This window comes from Gambusia affinis, linkage group LG15 (genome assembly GCF_019740435.1).
Source record: "Gambusia affinis linkage group LG15, SWU_Gaff_1.0, whole genome shotgun sequence".
In the NCBI taxonomy this organism is placed as follows: Eukaryota; Metazoa; Chordata; class Actinopteri; order Cyprinodontiformes; family Poeciliidae; genus Gambusia; species Gambusia affinis.
Window position 1 is genome coordinate 12,468,284 of NC_057882.1, and position 17,744 is coordinate 12,486,027.

General features: G+C 39.6%; 1 protein-coding gene across 8 annotated transcripts in view; it reads left to right on the forward strand.

Annotated features, from left to right (window-relative positions):
• gria3a (glutamate receptor, ionotropic, AMPA 3a) overlaps positions 1-17,744 on the forward strand; it is a 90,268-nt gene that overhangs the window by 16,922 nt on the left and 55,602 nt on the right. For all 8 annotated transcript variants that reach the window (XR_006372902.1, XR_006372901.1, XM_044140262.1 and 5 more), the window contains exon 3: positions 5,654-5,893. Coding sequence is in view for 6 of the 8 variants with exons in the window: in XM_044140262.1 (XP_043996197.1) it covers positions 5,654-5,893 (240 nt within the window). In the remaining 2 variants the exon portion in view is untranslated. The remainder of the gene's footprint in view (positions 1-5,653; positions 5,894-17,744) is intronic.

Sequence of the window (17,744 nt, forward strand, 5' to 3'; positions counted from 1 at the left end):
GTTGAAGTATTGGTGGAAATGCTGATAAATTGCGCAACGGGAAGTAGTAAATTTCAAGAGGTTGATATTAAAACCTTTTTAATAAAGAGTTGCAAGGCTGCAGACGACTCTGTTGATTAAAACTCCTTCCTTAGAAGAAACATTAACAATCCATAGCATTTTAATTAAAAACAGGATTTCAGTGCATCACATAACGCTATCTCATGCGTTAAAGCAAAATTATTCATCCTTCACAAACTTTCAGTGTTTTTTTTTTTGTCATCTTAAGTGTTTTATTTCCCCCTCTCTGTCTGCTCTTGAATCACTCCTCGGATGATTTCCTTGCAGTTTATGTAAAGAATGTGTAGGTGGAAGGTTTGCAGTGAAACGTTCGAGTCTATTTGTCTTCCTAACGCCCCGGTGACCACAGGGCACGTCTACGACATTATGCATCAACTGCTGTAGATTCCCCCTCCCCCCCCCACTCCCCCCCGTCATGTTGCTTTAGCATGTGGACTTCATCTAGTGGTATTCTTCACATTAGAGTTTATACAGCAACTCTCGCCGCTCTCTTTAAGTGCATATATACACATGGAGTCACACACTGAGGGAAAACATGTAGTTTCACAAGAGGGAACTCCAGCCAGCATGCAACAGCACCGCCTGAGGAGGAACACCTACTCAGCCTTCACTTTATATGCGCCCTATTCTTTCAATGTGGTTGGTCATCTGAGACAAATTGTGCAACATTGCAGAGCGTGATGTGTTTAAGCATATAAAACCCGCTTAAATGTCATTATAAAAATATAAGATTTTAGCCATGTGCCCTTTGCCTTTAGATTCACTGTGTCACATTTTGACTAGACTGATTTAACACTCTTAACTGAACCAGCGGGTCATTATAATGAATTGAAATGGTTTTGGACGGTGTGAGATACTTTGAGAGGCAGTTTATTCACTGAAAAAGGGTGAACGACTTGTCGTCATCATTGTTTGTTGTTGAGTGTCTTCTGCAAACCCTCACTGAGGTCTTATTTTGTGTAAATATAATACACTAACTAAAATACCTCAACTGCAGATAAAAAGGTGAGTAACACTGTAAACATCTAGAAGTAAGTTCTTCTTATGGGGTGGATTCAGCCTTTTCACGTGCAGTGGTTCTGACTGAAGACGAACCAACCTATAGTCAATATTAGCTGGTTGGGATCGGTGGTCGACAGGTTAGAAATAGAAATAAACTCTTCCTATTCATTAACCATGAGCACACCAACCTACAAATCAGATTTGTAGTTAGAGCTGCATTTCAGCCCTAAAATGTTTGCCAAAGACAATTTAATTGCCAGTATTTCGTTTTGCAGACATAATGCTGTGCAAACCCCTTGATTAACTGTCCTAATTTGAAGTGATTTTAATATTCATATTATTTGCATTAAAGACCCCATCTTTAATGCAAATAATCAACTAGTTATATCAAATGGAAATAAAAATTGTTTTAAAGATATTGCTGAGCTAAGCTGACACTGTTATCTATTGTAAAGGCAAAGAGGTCCAAAGCCCAAAATCACCACAGACCAAAAAATAATAGAAAAAAAAACTAACCAAACAAACACAAAGGCCTTTCTCATTTTCCATTAAAACGTTTTGATGATTGCCAAGATTTTGTGAAATATTTGACAGAATGTTGAGACAAAATTTGAATTATTTGGAAGATTTTTATTCAAGATAATGGAAAACAACGACAGCATTTAATTCTCATTAAACACTGTAATGTTGGTGTTATAGTCTGGAATTGTTTTGCTTTTTCTAAAGCAGGACAGATTAACCCTAACTAGTAAGTTGATTTGGGGAGGAGGCATTTATTTTTTCGCACAGAATAAGAAAAATTCTGTTAAGGGAAAGATACTTTTTCACAGTTCTGTATTTCATACATGACAGCCCAAAGACCAGGATGTTTCCTATCCTTCCTTACAAGGTGTAACAATACCTTCCCACCAAGCATCAATACACACAAAGAGCTGTTATCACAAATAAATGCTGCGGTGTTCAAGGCAGCGTTTTATCTATTAAATCTTGTGGCACCTACTGGCGATTCTGTCCTAGAAAATTTCACCTCCTCGTCTTTTCTTGGGTCTTTCCTTTTACCCAGCTCCCTAATGCCGCTCTCTTTTCGCAAACCTCGTTCTCGCATGGAGCTCGCAGGCCAGCAGAGCAGCTCCAACGCTGCTTCTGCTCAGAAACGCAGCTTCCGGAGTTCAGTTGCTGCATCCCTCCATTAGCTGATGTGGTGAAAAGCTCAGACATCCACGCAGCAGAGTTCAAAGTTGTGTTTAAAACGGGGGGTGCTGCTAAGGGTGCTGTACCTGCCAGTTACGCCTGACAAGGTGGCGAGAGCTGAAGCTAAACAGAAGGTGAGGGAGAAAAGGAGAGAGCTGGAGGAAAAGAAAAAAAAAAGACACCCAACAATGACAGGCAGATGTGGGTGTTTGTACAGCGATGAATAAGATGGGAGTTGAAGAAAAAAAAAAGAAGTGAGAAGAGGTAGCATTTTCCATCTGGATATTAGTCACGCATAGAAACATCCAATGTTAATAATCTGAACTGAAACGCAGAGAGCAGAAAAATACCACAGCATCCCCTCTGCAATAAAGTAAATGATGCGTGTCTTCATTTAAGGCCGGGATCAGAAGAATTTACTCATGGCGGCTGATGTTTATGATCTGAAATGCGTTATTTTATTAGTCCTTCAGGAGACTGGGCTTCCTAGCTTCACGAGAAACAAAAATGCTCACGGGATTGATTGATGCTAGATGATCTGTTCGTGTTGTGGTTGAAGCTGAAGTAAAGAGAGACCTGTGGATCCATCTCAGGAGAGCACAGACACATGCAGGGCAAACAAGCTAACGGCAATTTAGAGTGAGAAATTAGCCAAACAGTCTTATCTGGGGACTGTAGAAAAAAAAGAGAGAAACCCCTGGGAGAACTTGGAACCTTTATGCAGAAAGACGTCAGGCCAGGATTCAAACCGGGGACCTTCTTGTGTTGCATGACATGACCTCTAACCTCTCCACTAGGTCTGTCACGGTAAGAAATTTTGCTGTATGATGAATTGTTCTAGAAGTTATTGCAATAAATGACAATGTTGTTGTTTTGGGACCATTTTTAAGTACTATAATGGTAATTTCATAATAATTCAAAACATATTCTCAAAAATCAATAAACTTTAAATTCTAATCAACATTTAGCACTGGAACTGGAAGAGATTTTAAACATCCAAACTAAATGAACAAAACAGCAAATAAATTGAATTATGAAGAGTCTGCAAACAAAATAATGACTAGATGAGAACCAAGCTCCAGACAGAAGCCTTTTATCTGCCAGTTTTTGGTTGAAAGAGAAAAAGATAAACCATTCCAATCGAAATGATTGATTTTGTTTTAATTTTTCATGCAATTAATTGGTTTTGTTGATTATTGTGACAGGCTTACTCTCCACCGCCATGATTATCCAATTCCAGATAAACAAAAGCAACAAAGAAGAAGCTCTCGAACTAAAGCTGATATATTTGCATAGAAATTTTTCCTGATTATGAAAGTGGAGTCATGACGATTTTGACCGCTCTAAAAGGTTTGTTGATCACGTTACTGTTGTTTTCTAATTATAAAAGAGAAATGTTGGCTTTTTCAGACAAACAGTAACAGATGTGATATGAACACAATGGTGTCAATTAAAGCAAGAAAGGGTGCGAAGAAAATTCTTTCGAAAATGCAAAAATCACATCAAGTAATAATAGGTGGCCAAACTGTTAATTTCTCTCCAATTTTTAAACATGGTAGCACATAGTTGTGAAGTTCAAGGAAAATATTCAACACATTTTACAAAAAAACAAAAAAATACTCTTAATACTAAAATAAATGTGTGACTTCATTCAGGAGTTGCCTAAAGTTCTCCTCTGTGTGATTTAACATCAAATACAACTCTTCCCTGAAGGTCTCAGAGATTTTCAGGAGATCTTTTTAGATCATGAAGGAACACGAGAGACAGGTCAGGGATAAAGTTGAGAGGAACTTCACGGTTTAGGTTATCAGATAACTTCCCAGTCTTTGAACAGCTGCCAAAGCTCTGTCCAATCCGTCATGTGAAAGAGTGAGGCACAACTGCAAACCTTTCATGCAATCCACAAATCTCAGCTATACAGAACAACGACAAGAAGAAAGCTCTACTTTAATTGAGTCGATCACAAGTCCTATTTGCAGGGCCCACAACAAATATGTGGACAAAGATACGCTAAGCAGATTAACCCAAAAATGTACTTACCATGTGTGGTGGCACACCATCCCGCATGATGAGATATGATCTTATGAAGCGTGGTTGTTCTTCCTCAGCAGAAACAAGACAAGTTGATCAGACTTAAAAGGATGATGATTGGTGCTCAGTGCAGGGAAATCCTGGAAGAAAATCAGAGTGGAGCTTCATCCTCCAGCAGGACACTTAACCAAAGCTTTCAGCCAGTTACTATACGATGGTTTCGATCAAAGCATGATCATGTGTTGAAACCACCCAGGTAGGGATCAGTTTTAAATCTGGTTGGCGTGAGGTTTTATGGATGATTCCATGTGCGGTCAACACAGTCTGACCGAGCTTGGAGTGTTTTTACAGAATGGGCTGAAATTTCATCCTCTACATGTCCAAAGTTGATGGAGCCATACTCCAAAAGAGTATAAGCTACAACTGCCGCAAACGGTGGTTCGGCAAAGTATTTCGTCAGGGAGGGTTGATACAAATACACTTATCAGCTCAAAATCCTTTTAAAGAAGATTATCTGAACATTCCCATCTCTGTTTTCCGACCAGGAAACTGTTAAGTGCACATCAAAAGACCTATGAAAGCACAGTTATTGTCACAGTACACATGATAAATGTCTTTAATAAGCACAGGCAAGCTTTAAAGCACATGCAGGCATAGTGAACTCACCTCCGCAAACTTTTATTAGCACTGATTGGACAATGAATGTAGACAATACACCTCTTAATGAGCACATTACAGCATATAACTTCATTTAGCAATTTAATGTTACAGGGAGGCTTCAGAGATGTGTTAAGATTTATGGACACAACAGCAGGTTCTATCATTCACTACATTTCCCAGGGGTCTATTTTTACTGTCTTTGTTCCCATTGATCATGTGCAAATAAAACAAAATAGCTAATGTCTCGTAAGGCAATCAGTGTCTGATGTTTTTATGGCTGAAATTTGTTTCCAGAGACCCGCAGATGGCCACAGATAGCCCTTGTTATAAATCTTTCATAGCGGAGAGATGCTCAGCGCTGGAATACTTGCATGCTCATGTTTCAGGGAATTTGTCCATTAAAAGATGTGACCAGGGCACTGACTTCCCTATTATTTCTAGCTGATTACCCAAGCAGCAGCATTTGCAGGAAGGAGAAGTGAAGGGCAGTGGGCAGCAGAGCACGGCCACAGGGAGCAGACATCCCACATGGCAAACATTTATTCAGATACTCGCTACTTTATCCACCTGATTAACACTCATCACAACTTCACGTTAAATATTTTCAACTCCTATGCAAACTACTGCAACTTTTACATGAAAACTTTTACTTAAAGAGCTTTGAATATGCCCCTGTTGTTTTTTTTTTTTGTTGTCTCTGTGTCAACAGTCTGCTCCCAGTTCTCCCGGGGAGTCTATGCCATCTTCGGCTTCTACGACCGCAAGTCCATGAACACGCTGACCTCCTTCTGCGGCGCCCTGCACACTTCCTTCATCACGCCCAGCTTCCCCATCGACGCCGACGTGCAGTTTGTCATCCAGATGAGGCCCAGTTTGAGGGGAGCCATTCTCAGCCTGCTGGACCATTACAAGTGGGAGAGGTTCGTCTATCTTTACGACACCGACAGAGGTGAGCGGGCCCCTTCTGGGAAAACAACAACAACAACACCGATGCACGCCGCTCCGCAACGCGAGCGAGCTACAGATCAGGAGCGCAGATGTGCCGCGGCAGAGAAACATCCAGACGGGGGAGAAAGGAGAAAAATCTATTTCAGACCAATAGCCAGCTCAAGCAGATGTTTTATTACACACTGTATATGATAGGGCTTTAATATGTAAATCCCTCATTTCGGTCCTCATTCGAAGCAGTCAGATGCATTTTATTCTCCGACAGTAATGATCCTAAATTGCGTCTGTATGTGGGTGAATCCGGCTCAGAGAGGCACTCGATACTTCCTTGCTTCTGGTAAATGAGTCATTCACAGGTGCTGCTGTAGTTTGACTACAGCTGTCTGAATCTATAATTCCCAAAAAGAAAAAAAAAAAAAAAGAAAAAAACCGGCAGATTATAACTTCACTCTAATTGGATTAGGTAAAGGAAGTGTGCAAAAACCTCTCAACTTTTCTACGTGGTTTAGGGCCTCTGACTTTCTTCGTGTGGGCCCCATCTATGCAGCGGTGAGGGCCGTAAGGGTCATCATTTGTAGGCGTTAAGAAACAGCAGAGCAGTCTGTTAGAAAATAGACTGCGAGCAAGTTACTTACCAGCTGTAGATGAACACAAACAGCTCTGATCTGTGGTTTATGAACGCCCCAGGATATCAGTATCAGTACCTTTTTCATTATTAATTTACTTGGCTTTATTTATTTATTGCAGATATAGAACATTAAATGATGTGCCAATTAAGGAGAAAGCAGCATTTTCTTCTTTATTTGCTCAGGCTAGTAATCAGTAGTTCAAATTATTTAAAAAATAATGCTGGTGTGACATCTTTCATACAACCAAAGATGCACTGGATGTTCTGGGATAACATTCCCTGGTACAGTTTTAACAACAATGCCTTAATATTTTGCAGACGTATTTTTGTGAAATAATATCAGTATTCGCTCCACGCAATCAAATAAATAAGCTGGAAACCCCTATTTTTTTTTTTTTTTGATGAAGAAATGCAACAAGTAACAGTATGCTCTCTCATAATCTTAAACTCAGATCAACGTTTGGATCACATGGTTTGATGCTTTGTACCCTCCAGACAAAAACTTGTTCGTTCTTCCAGGGTTTCTGAAAAAAAGAAAAAAAAAATGGTGTCATTGTGTTTTGCAGTTCTCGCAGTAGGGGTTGTTCAGACAAATGAAGAAATGTAGAAATGGTCACTACTGTTGGAGAAAGACATTTGTTCCAGCTTGAGCGAAATTCTCTCTTTTAGTGGAATACGCCTTAAGTTTTGGTTCAAAACAAATTTTATACAAATAATTTTGCATTAGAGCTGCATGGCACATCAAAGATGACACTGGAGCTGAAAAAGAGTGATTGCATGCAGTGTTTGGTTTGCTGAGAAGGTTTAGATGCCCTGCATTCAAACTCTGCTTGCCAAAAATACATTTAGCCAGTTGGATGGAGTTTCATTTTTCTTTATGCCCACATCCAATATAGATCTTAGTGATTAAGATGGTCTGCAAGAGAGCAAATAATAGAGAAACGGGGAAATTCAGTCAATAACTGCAACACAATATTCAATAATCACATTTTCACATTATAGATTCATCTCATGCAGCCCTAGTTTGAATTTGGGATAGTCAAAGAAGGCAAGCCTCATAAAAAAATGTATTTGTTATTGGCTAACAAAAACCCATTGTTGGCCAATAAATTAGAAATCAAACGTCTCTTAATTTAATACACGCTTCTTTTACAACGAGTCTTCTAAAATCATTACAGGGCCAATCACAACTTGAAGGTACCGCTACCAACTTTTTTATGACTTCGGACAGCAATCAGCAAACTTCAGGAATTGGTTCTATGTTTCACATCTCTCTCTTTTTTTTTTTGGCTATCTCCACCGACTTTGATGAACCTTTTTTGATTCTGTTGCAGTTTTAAGAACCTTTAAACAATGTCCATGTGTTTTCTGAAGAAATTAGGACAGAACATACTGAAAACTCTTTGTAAAAACTTTCTCAGATAATTTTTTTTTAAACATTTCCTTTTTTGTCTTATAAGCAGAGAAGGATTTTTCTTTAGGCATGTCCTTAAAGGTATTGATTGACTCCAGTCTTTCTTCTGCTGCCTGTTCAGAAAGAGTTCAGTAGCAGTTTTGGTTGTGCTCCATACTTTGCAAAGCGGCTCCAGCTCTGGACCGATTTTAAAGAGGGAGATTCTCAGCTGTTTTGTCTTTACCATTGTAGGTGTGTGTTGATCAGTCCAGCGAGAGCTCTTTGATAATGAAAGCCAAACACATGCTGATCTAGAGAGCTTAAGATAAGTAAAACTCTTGCAGGCTTTTGACAGTTCAAACACGTACCTGAGATCCTCAGTGACATTCACACCTGCTGCAGGTGGAGGTTACTGAAATTGTACAGTGTGTGATGTTATGCGCAACATATTTTAATGTCACCGCTTTCAGAGGAAAAAAAAAGATTTGGAGAACGTTGCTGGCTTCAGCCCGACTTTGAAATCTGACAAACTTTTCACAACTGTGGATTCCAGCTATTTTTAAACCTTCATCGAGCATTTCTAGGACAACTAAGGTCCTTTATAACTTCCTCTGCTTTCTTTCATGCATCTTCAGCACAGATGTCACATCTGCTGCAGCAATGAATCAGATTGTCCCACTTGACCACAGAGCAGGCAAATGCATGTTCAAATATGTATTAATACAAAAAAAAGAGCATTTTACATCCTTATGCTATCTATTTTGCTACACCTGGTAAAGATTAACGATGCACTTTTTACGCTCCCAATACAGACATCTGAGGTTTAAAATGATCCGATTCAGAGCCGATACAGAAAAAATGGTGTTGTATTGACTTAAAAATGTCTTCTTTTTTTTTTTTATCTACTGAATTACAGAATTATGTGATAACTTTGCACCAGTGCATCACACTTAAACACACCAATAGCTTCACAAGCTTGGTGAAGCATGAAAAACAACTTTAATTTGTTCAGTCAGTCCATTTAGGAGCATAAGAGCCAATCTAAAATAAATAATAAAGAAACTGAAACTGACAAAAACAATAGGTGATTACCTTGGTTAAAAATGCAGAAATAAACTGCAACAAACCTTCTTCCAAATGGTTCAGAAAGTGCAATTTGGAATGCTAACTATAATGTAAAATAAATAATTAAGCATGATGTGACACAGAGCATAGACAATTTCATCTTCTCACTTCAACACCAGGTTACATGTTTAACTTGGCAAATGGTTGGAAATGGGAACCGTGATAGAGCACCATCATACACCTGAAATATGTAGAGCTCGCAACAAGGCACGGAGTTAATGGTATCATTAACTCTCTGAAATACTAGAACATTTCTTTTAAATCCAGTGGACTCTACTAGTGAACTAAAATAGGCTGTCATCAGATCTTTTAACAAAGTAACCATTCTAAGCGTAAGACCAAATCAACACAGAGGCGTTTCACCAGACACAGCAGCAACCTGCTCATATGTCCATCTCAGACCTAAATCTCATCGTAAAGCTGAAGAAAAGAGTATGGAGATAAAATATATATATATATGTGCGCAAAGAGGATGGTCAAAGACTCCTCTCTCCACTGAATATATTCTAACTTTTATCTTTCAATGCCGATGTGAAATTATATTTCTGCAATACAAGATGGTGTTAGTGTAAGTCTTTCTTACAAATCTTTACCGGGGTTGCCAATAAGAGTGGCTGGTGCTGCATGCTCAGCTGCGTTTGGCCTCATTAAGAAGCTTGTTATCGCTCCCACACGAGCGGGAACCTTGGTCTTATTGATCAGATTGCGACGTCTGATAATTGGTTGTGTGGCGTGGTGAGACAAAAATATTTACCCAGTTTATTGCCTCTCATTGGTATTATCAACCTCGTCTGAAGTGGCTCCTGATGTGGCCCTTGGATGCTGTCTTGCTTCACTTTGTTGGCCTGTTTCACCTGCTGCTGCGTGGAGGCCGACAGGCCACCATCTGTAACACTTTAGCCGCTTTCACAGAGGAAGCCCAAGCTGAGGATGTATTAGTTCATGCTGCACAGCTTGTGTTTGTTGGGAGACAGCTTAGTCGTCCCGTTTATTGCCATCCGTGCTCCAGAGTCGGTGCAGCCATTCCTCATTCAAATGTCACTTTAATCTTCATTATAGGAAGAGGACCTTATTTATGGGACAGTGAGGAGTCTCTAAGAGATGCTGATGTGAGTGATGATAGTTGGCTTGGGACAATGATTAATGTGAAGGATTTAAAATTGGTATGTCAAAGGTCTGTTACCTTAAAATATGCAGAACAAAACCTTCTTAAACTCGTCCTGGAGTCAGAAAAACCATGAAAATGTGTCTCTCTATCCCTTTTAGATCTTAGAAAATACGCTTTCCATGAAATTCTTTTATTCACCAAACCTTTATCCATATTAATGGATTTGGACGACAATAGAGGATCTTTTGTCAAGACCTGGCCCAGCATCGGTTTCACATCAGATTTTAAGTTCCAAATGGTGTCGACATCAAATATGTTCAGCCTCGCTTTGATGCTGGAGACTGGCCTGCTCCGACAGCTAAAACAGTTCCCACTGACATCTTTGCATTAATTATCAAACCGCAAGAAGTTGATCGGTCCGAAGACCGCTCTGTGAAGATTCATGCAGCTCGTTTTCAAGGAACCAGATTAACAGAAGTTAAGCAGAAGAAAAAGCCAAAGAGGCAAGAAAAGAAAAAAGTTTATGGTCATTAAATATATAGGCTCTTGTGCTGCACTGCAACACTACCTATTTATCCTGATGTGCTGGCTTTGAAATGGCCTCATTAAATAGAATAATGGCTGCAGGCAGAAAAGACCTCTTGAACCGAAGAACATCTGGTCAGCACCAGCTGGCCACTCATAGAAGGATCCTGCCAACTCTTTTCTTTTCATTTATTTTTTGCTAATTTATTGCAAATTGCTCCCATGCAGCATTTGATCTTGTCATAAATAATTATTTGTATTTCTTAAAAAAAGGATTTAAAGTTGTTGTTTTTTTCCTATAACAAGGCGTTCACAATTCCCACGGAGAGTTGTATGGCTCCAAATGACTTCTGTCTCCGTCGGCTCCAATAGTTTTTCCTTTTCAAACATGCAATCATTACTGTTGGATATGTTCTGCTCGCTGGCGTCTCCTTAACTGTTAACAGGAGCCATTTGCAGTCATTCCTAATACAGTTTTAGACTGTTTAGATCTTCCTGATGTGTGAATGTGCCTTACAAAAAAGTATTCACAACTCAAACATTTTTGTACTTCAAAATACTTTGCAGTTTTAACTTCGTCCGTAATTGCAAAAGAAAGAAACGGATTGAGAGTTTTCAAGAGTGTTCATTTGTTGAATACAAATGAGTCGGTATGAACCAGAACCAGCTTTTACGTCTGGATATTTGACATTGTTGTCTGTTCTAATTTTTCAAAATAGTTTTGAATTTATAGAGATTAGATGGAGAGCATCTGTGAACTTTGATTTTCAAATTTTGTCAGGTTCATAGAAGAATTTTTCCGGGGCATTTTAATGCATGGTTATGCTTTGATCTACCCAGCTCATCTTAGCTCTATCTGTATGTTTAGGAACATTTTCATGATGAAAAGGGATTGAATACACATTTCTATTGTAGATTTACCAGGATTACTCTGTAATTACCTCTATCCAGCTTCCCTTCCTCTCTGAGCAGCTTCACAGTCCCTGCTGAAGAATAGCTCGTCATCATCACATATGATGCTGTCAATGCCATGTTAGGCTGCAGATAAGGATGTGTGTGTTGCTGTTATTTCCTTCACACATGCTGTTTTGCTTGCGGGCCATAAAGATAGATTTTGCTCTCATTTGAGAGTATCAGAATCAAAATGAGAGTCATTGTTCTTGGCCATGTTAACAGACACAAACGGTGACTTAAACTTTCGTTCAGTCTTGCTCTCTTCACGATGCTGTTTATTCTTTACCAAACCTCTGACAACATGCTAAAATTAAATTACACACAAGTGGACCGTCTATGATATAAATAACCTCCGGTGGCACTGGGCTTTCCTCAGTGATGTCAGGGTTGAGGGAGCTCCACGCAACTTTACCACATACTTTTCCGATTTTTTTTTAATGATTAATAAAAATGATGTCCTCTTTTCCTTCCATTTCACAATTATGCAATACAAGATGCTGTTATTTTGCAGCTTTTCACAAATCTTTACCAGGGTTGGTACTCTATGTGGGCATGCATGAGATTTACACATGAAATCCCAATAAAATATGGTACAATTCAGGGGTGTAGCTTAATTAAAAATAGTACCTGGACAAGCAGAAGACATCTGAATACTAGTGCAGATCAAATCTAATGACCACAGTGCACATTTGGGTCGATAAAGATACATCATACTTTACATAAAGTTATATGTGTAATAATCTAGTTTTTAATGAGTGATGTATACCTATTAGCTTTTCAGCTGTTGGGAGAGTGTAAAATAAATTCAACTACTTAAATAAATGCAGCAGCCTATAAGTAATAAATATTACTGTTTAGTCAAGAAGAGCAATTTGGCGAGCCTCGTCAAAGCACATGCTCATCTAAACTGAATTAAAGCACAGTGCATTAGCAAATGTGCTTGTTAAAGATCCCGTTGTAATGCTCCCCGTCTCCCTCTCTGTTCCTGCTGCTTAATGAACTCTGCATAATGAAAAATAGATCTTTGGCTGCCATCAAAATGAAGCAGCGCCATTTAGCAGCATTAATGGCAGCGCTCCCTGCTATCTCCTGCAGACAAATGGGGACAGTGGGATTGGTGGAGGGCTTGCATTTGATGTGTAATCACACTGCCCCGCTGCTGAATGTCTCTTTGGTTTCGTCTCCGCGAGGAAACATCTGATTAATTGCATATGGCTAAAGCGCTGCACTCAGCAGTTAAGCATACGGGCTGATTAACAAAGAAAAAGGGAGGAAGAGAGATAGCAGATGTACCTCCCCGAGAACGCTGCGCCGTGACCTCACTCCCAGACAGAACGCTAGGCCTCGACATCCTGCGCTCCCCTTTTGTGAAGTCGCCGCCCTTCTGTTTAACCTCTTTAAAAAAAAAAAGCCTCTGAGACCCTAATATTGGGATTTAGACACCAATTTATCAGCCAGGCTCTGCTTGAAGAGAGAGCTGTTATCTGGTTCCGTTTAGGACTCCTTTAGGCTTCATAGTGAAAGTCCAAAGAGAAGACAGACGAATATAACAAAAAAATGAGCTTCAAGGCTAAATAGAACAATCAGATTTGTTAGACCTTTACAATTGGGCAGTGTTTTTTTTAAGTCACATCTGAGAAGGTTTTTTTTTTTTACTCCTGCTGAATGAATTTGAGCTTCTCTGCGGGACTAAGCTCGCCTTAAGATTTACTGCAAACAGAGTGTGTTTGGAGACGCCGTTTGAGAGCTGCATGTTTATCTTTGAGTGTGTGTGTGCGTGTGTGTGTGTGTGGTTGACCTCATTGGTGAAAACCTCAAAGAGCTCTGTGCATCCACTGAGAAGGTACAGCTGAGGCGTTGGCTGTCTCCAAGTGTTTCTGCATGAACCGAGCCTCCTCTCTTTACACTGCGCTTGATCCGTTCTGCCAGACACTCAAAATGGCAACGATTGATCCGTGCACATTCGAACATGGAGAGGCTGTGCAGCTTTAAAATAAGCTAACAAACAACATGTAGATCTCCGCCGTGCCGCACCGAGCCTATAAAAGCAACCGAATTGTTAAATTATTAATTGAGAAGCTTTTCTGCAGATCAGGAGGTGCATTTCCACCCAATTTTCTGTCTGTTGTGTCTGTTTAGAGAAAAAAAAAAAATCCTCAAGTATTTTTATGAACCCTTTTTTTCTGAAATGATTGGTGGATAGCCTTGACGGCGCAGAAATCCTAAGCTGTCTTCTCAATTTTTTATTTATTTTTTTAAAAAAAGGTGAGCTGCACCCTTTGCTCTCGGTCTCATCCAAAGATTTTCCACTCTATGCGTCACCGCGTGTTCCCAAATTTGTTTTGAGGAAAAAAGCCACGGCTTAGTCAGTCTTGCAGACTTGAGCAAAAATGGTAATTCGCAACCCTAGCAAGACCAAAATAATCCTTAGTGGACAGTTCATGTAAACCTTCACTATTCATTATTTGCATCACCATTCAGGCATTGTCTGCACTCTGGTATCCCTCTGCTGTCTTGCGAAAGTATTCACGCCCTTTGACATCTTTGTCATGCAGAATTTTAGTTTTGTTTTATGTGATCAGCAAACACCTAAGTAGCAATAATTGTGAAGCGGGAGGAACAGGATTTGTGGTTTTCAAAGTTAGTCTATGAATAAAATTCTGAAAAGTGGGCCGTGCATATGCATTCACACCCTCTACTTTGACACCCCTAAGGAAAAACCAGTCAGCTACATTCAGAGGCCACCTAAATAGTAAATAGCAAAGAGTCCTCTCCTTGTGTAATGTATTCCTGGTGTAAATCCAGCTGTTCTATATGGATTATAGAACATTAGTGGACAAACAATAAACAGCAGCTCAGGCAGAAACTATGGAGAAATTTATCCATACTTTGAATTACTTGCAGAGAGCCGTTAAATCTATCAACTGAGTGAGATGAATATTGCAGAGCTCCCAAGACATGGTAATGCACCTGGACTGAGGTTTAGGTTTTCCATTTGCAGTCTGCCAAAAGCAGAAGCCATGTTGAGGAAATATGTGGCGCAGGATCTTCTGAGCAAATGACACCCAAACTGGAGTGGACCAATCAAAGGCCAGATCTCAATCCAATTAGGAATTTAACTTGGAAATACACAAAAAGACTTTCTGGTGCAATAAAACAAATGTATATCACAGTTTTCTGATCACGTCTTTGTAAACCGTTTAGAAAATAATTTCCTGTTTGCTTCACAGCTATGCACTACCTTGCGATGTTATAACACACTTAATACAACTGAGGAGTAGGGCTGTTGCAAAATAATATTTTAGTAATCGAGTACTCTACCGATTATTTTTACTATTAATGGAGTATTCGGATCTCTCCCTCTCTGTCTCTCCAGCGCTCTTCCTACCGTTCTCTCTGAAACATAACGACTCCGTTCTGACAGCAGAAAAGCTATCGTACTCCCAACATCGCGCCATGCAATTTAACAATACTTATTTGTCCCTCAACAGCTGGCAAAAAGCTGGAAAATTCAGCGTCATGCTGCTAAGACGTAGCAACAACTCACAGGCGGAAGTGAGAGCGCTGCCCACCACAAATAATGACCCGGGCGGAACACGGCATGCTAAATAATAAAACATAATTTTAATGAAGCTTCGAGGCAGATACTTTTTCCTCAAGGAATTTTAATAATAGAGGAACTCGAATCATTTGAGGAATTGTTACAGCCCTACTGAGGAGAAAGAGAAGTTCTGCTAAAACAAAGGAAGTTTACAAGAAATACATAAAGGAAGTAAACTTCAGTTGGGTCAGAGAGACCAAAGATGGCATGTAAGGGTTGTATGGGAGTTGAGCAGCAGTTGTAGCTTTGACTAGTATTATGCAGAAATGGATTTGGACACAAAGATGCAATCAAACCAACGATGAGTGATTCATAACACTGCATCTTATAACAAGAACAGAAATCCATCCTCTCCCTGTTTTGCTCAGAGTTTTAATGGGGGTGGCAGCCCAAGTCTTATTTCAAGTGAGACAAATGCTTTTTTTTATTTTTTATTCTCCCCTTAGCTTTGCCTCGGTGCCTCACAGACAATACAAGGACCACATCTCATGGAAAGATAAAGAGACACAGGGAACAGAAGAGTCAGCAAATCCTTTGTGCCTCTTTTATAAGAAAAATAAATAAATGCTGAGCACCAATCAGTTGTGCTGTCAGATCCATCAGATGCTATTTAACGTTTCAAATTTCAAACATCCTGTCATCTCTGAACTTTGCGAGGGTTAACAGGAACTCGGCTGACCAACAGACAGGAGACCGGCTCTGAAAGCCGTCGCTCTTTTTCTATTTTCTTTTATTGGGCTTTAAGCTTCATTTTATGCAGATCAGCTTCTGTTGACCTTATTGAAGGACATTTGTTCAAATTAATGCGAGATAATGGTGTGCAAAGTAGTGACACCGGGGGCACCAGCAAGTGCAGCACTTGTGATTTTGCTAAAAACAATAATATTTTTTAAAAAATATGTATATATACACTTAAGCTAATGTTTCCATTTTTCTAAAATTTTCAGTATGAAATATTTCAGTTTTTCTGGACTCAAATAAATGTAATTCTGTCTTATAGAAATTAATTGCTCACCCAAATATTATGAAAGCAATTCTGATTAGCTGATTGGTAAATATGCAACACAATATATTTATATAGGCAAAATTCAGTCACTTTATTTTTTTAAACATCTTTTGGGATTAGGTGATGCATTTAAAAGATGTACACCAGCATCCACGCATGAATTTTATTGAAAAGAAAAATCAAAACAAAGAACAAAACATCACACCGGCCTGTAACTCTAGCAGAACTTTGACCAGAGTTGTGATTCTCTAAGCAGCTTATCTGACTTTAAACTATTTGGATTTGTCCTTTTTTATAATATGAAGGTGATATTTTGTGACTTGTGAATGAAACCAGAAGAATACACAAAGTGGATTCCTCCAAATGTTTTTTCTGGAGGTTTTCAGTGTTTGTTAGGTGGAAAATAATCTATTGGATTATTTCAGGTCAGAGATTTGGTAGGAGTGGGTGGCGTGGAGGTGACTGAGCTCATCGCAGTTCATCTAATTGGAAGCAAGGAGCTGCTATCTACACTGGACTTCACTTGGAGTGGGTGTTGTCAGACTAATTGTACTCAAAAGTGTCCTTTCGCTGTCATCTGCCAACTTGAATCCATTTTAATTTGTCGCCTCCGTCTGAATGGCCCACTGCAATCCGCCTTCTTTGTTGAACCACGTGATTGGGCTGAGATTGTTTTTCGAGATTTTCCAGAAGTGGATTCAGTTGTTCTTATCTAAGGTCGCTTTGATGCCAGGCTTGGCTCGGAGCGTCCCGCAAAGACGGTGCTGTTAGGATGCCTCCGAGACGATTTTAAGGAGGTCACCTTCTCCGGTGCAGGGGGGGGGAGGATCGACTGAGTCACAGTTGAGGCTGCACACTACGCTCCTCCGTGACTCGTCATGTGATCCGCTGCCCAAGACTGAAGGGAAGGAGGACACAGCCTGGTGCCAGAGCAGCTTCAGTAACACACAGAGGATGCAAATCCTGTGGTTAAAATTCTGGAGGAAAGAAAAGGGGAGCGTAAGAAAACCTGTACTTCCAGATGGAATTCCCTATCCCATTTTTTATTTCCAGATATTATATTTATTACATATTTTGATCATTGATGCAGAAAAAGGAAAAAGGTATTACAACAAAACAGAACTGATGCAGCACATAGAAATCCCATCGGGAGGCGTTTACATAAATTACAACAAAAGAGTTAGTTATTTTCTTTTTCAAAAACAAATTTTTGCCCGATGTCTTGAAGTGTTCCCTTCATGTTTCTGCAGAATGTTTTGTTCTTTTATTGTCTCGTTTGTGAAGTGCACCAGTACATTCTGCAAACCCCCACAACATGATGCTGCCACCGCCTCACTTTTATGTTGCTTTTGAAGTAGTGACTTCTTCTTAACTGAGTGACCTTTTAGCCTGTGTTCAGTACTCATTTTAGTGACACTGTTGACTGGCTGGACATTTCCACGATTTTTAGATTTGCGTATGATTATTATTATTTTTTTATATTGTTGTACCCAACAATGAGCGTGGCTTTTG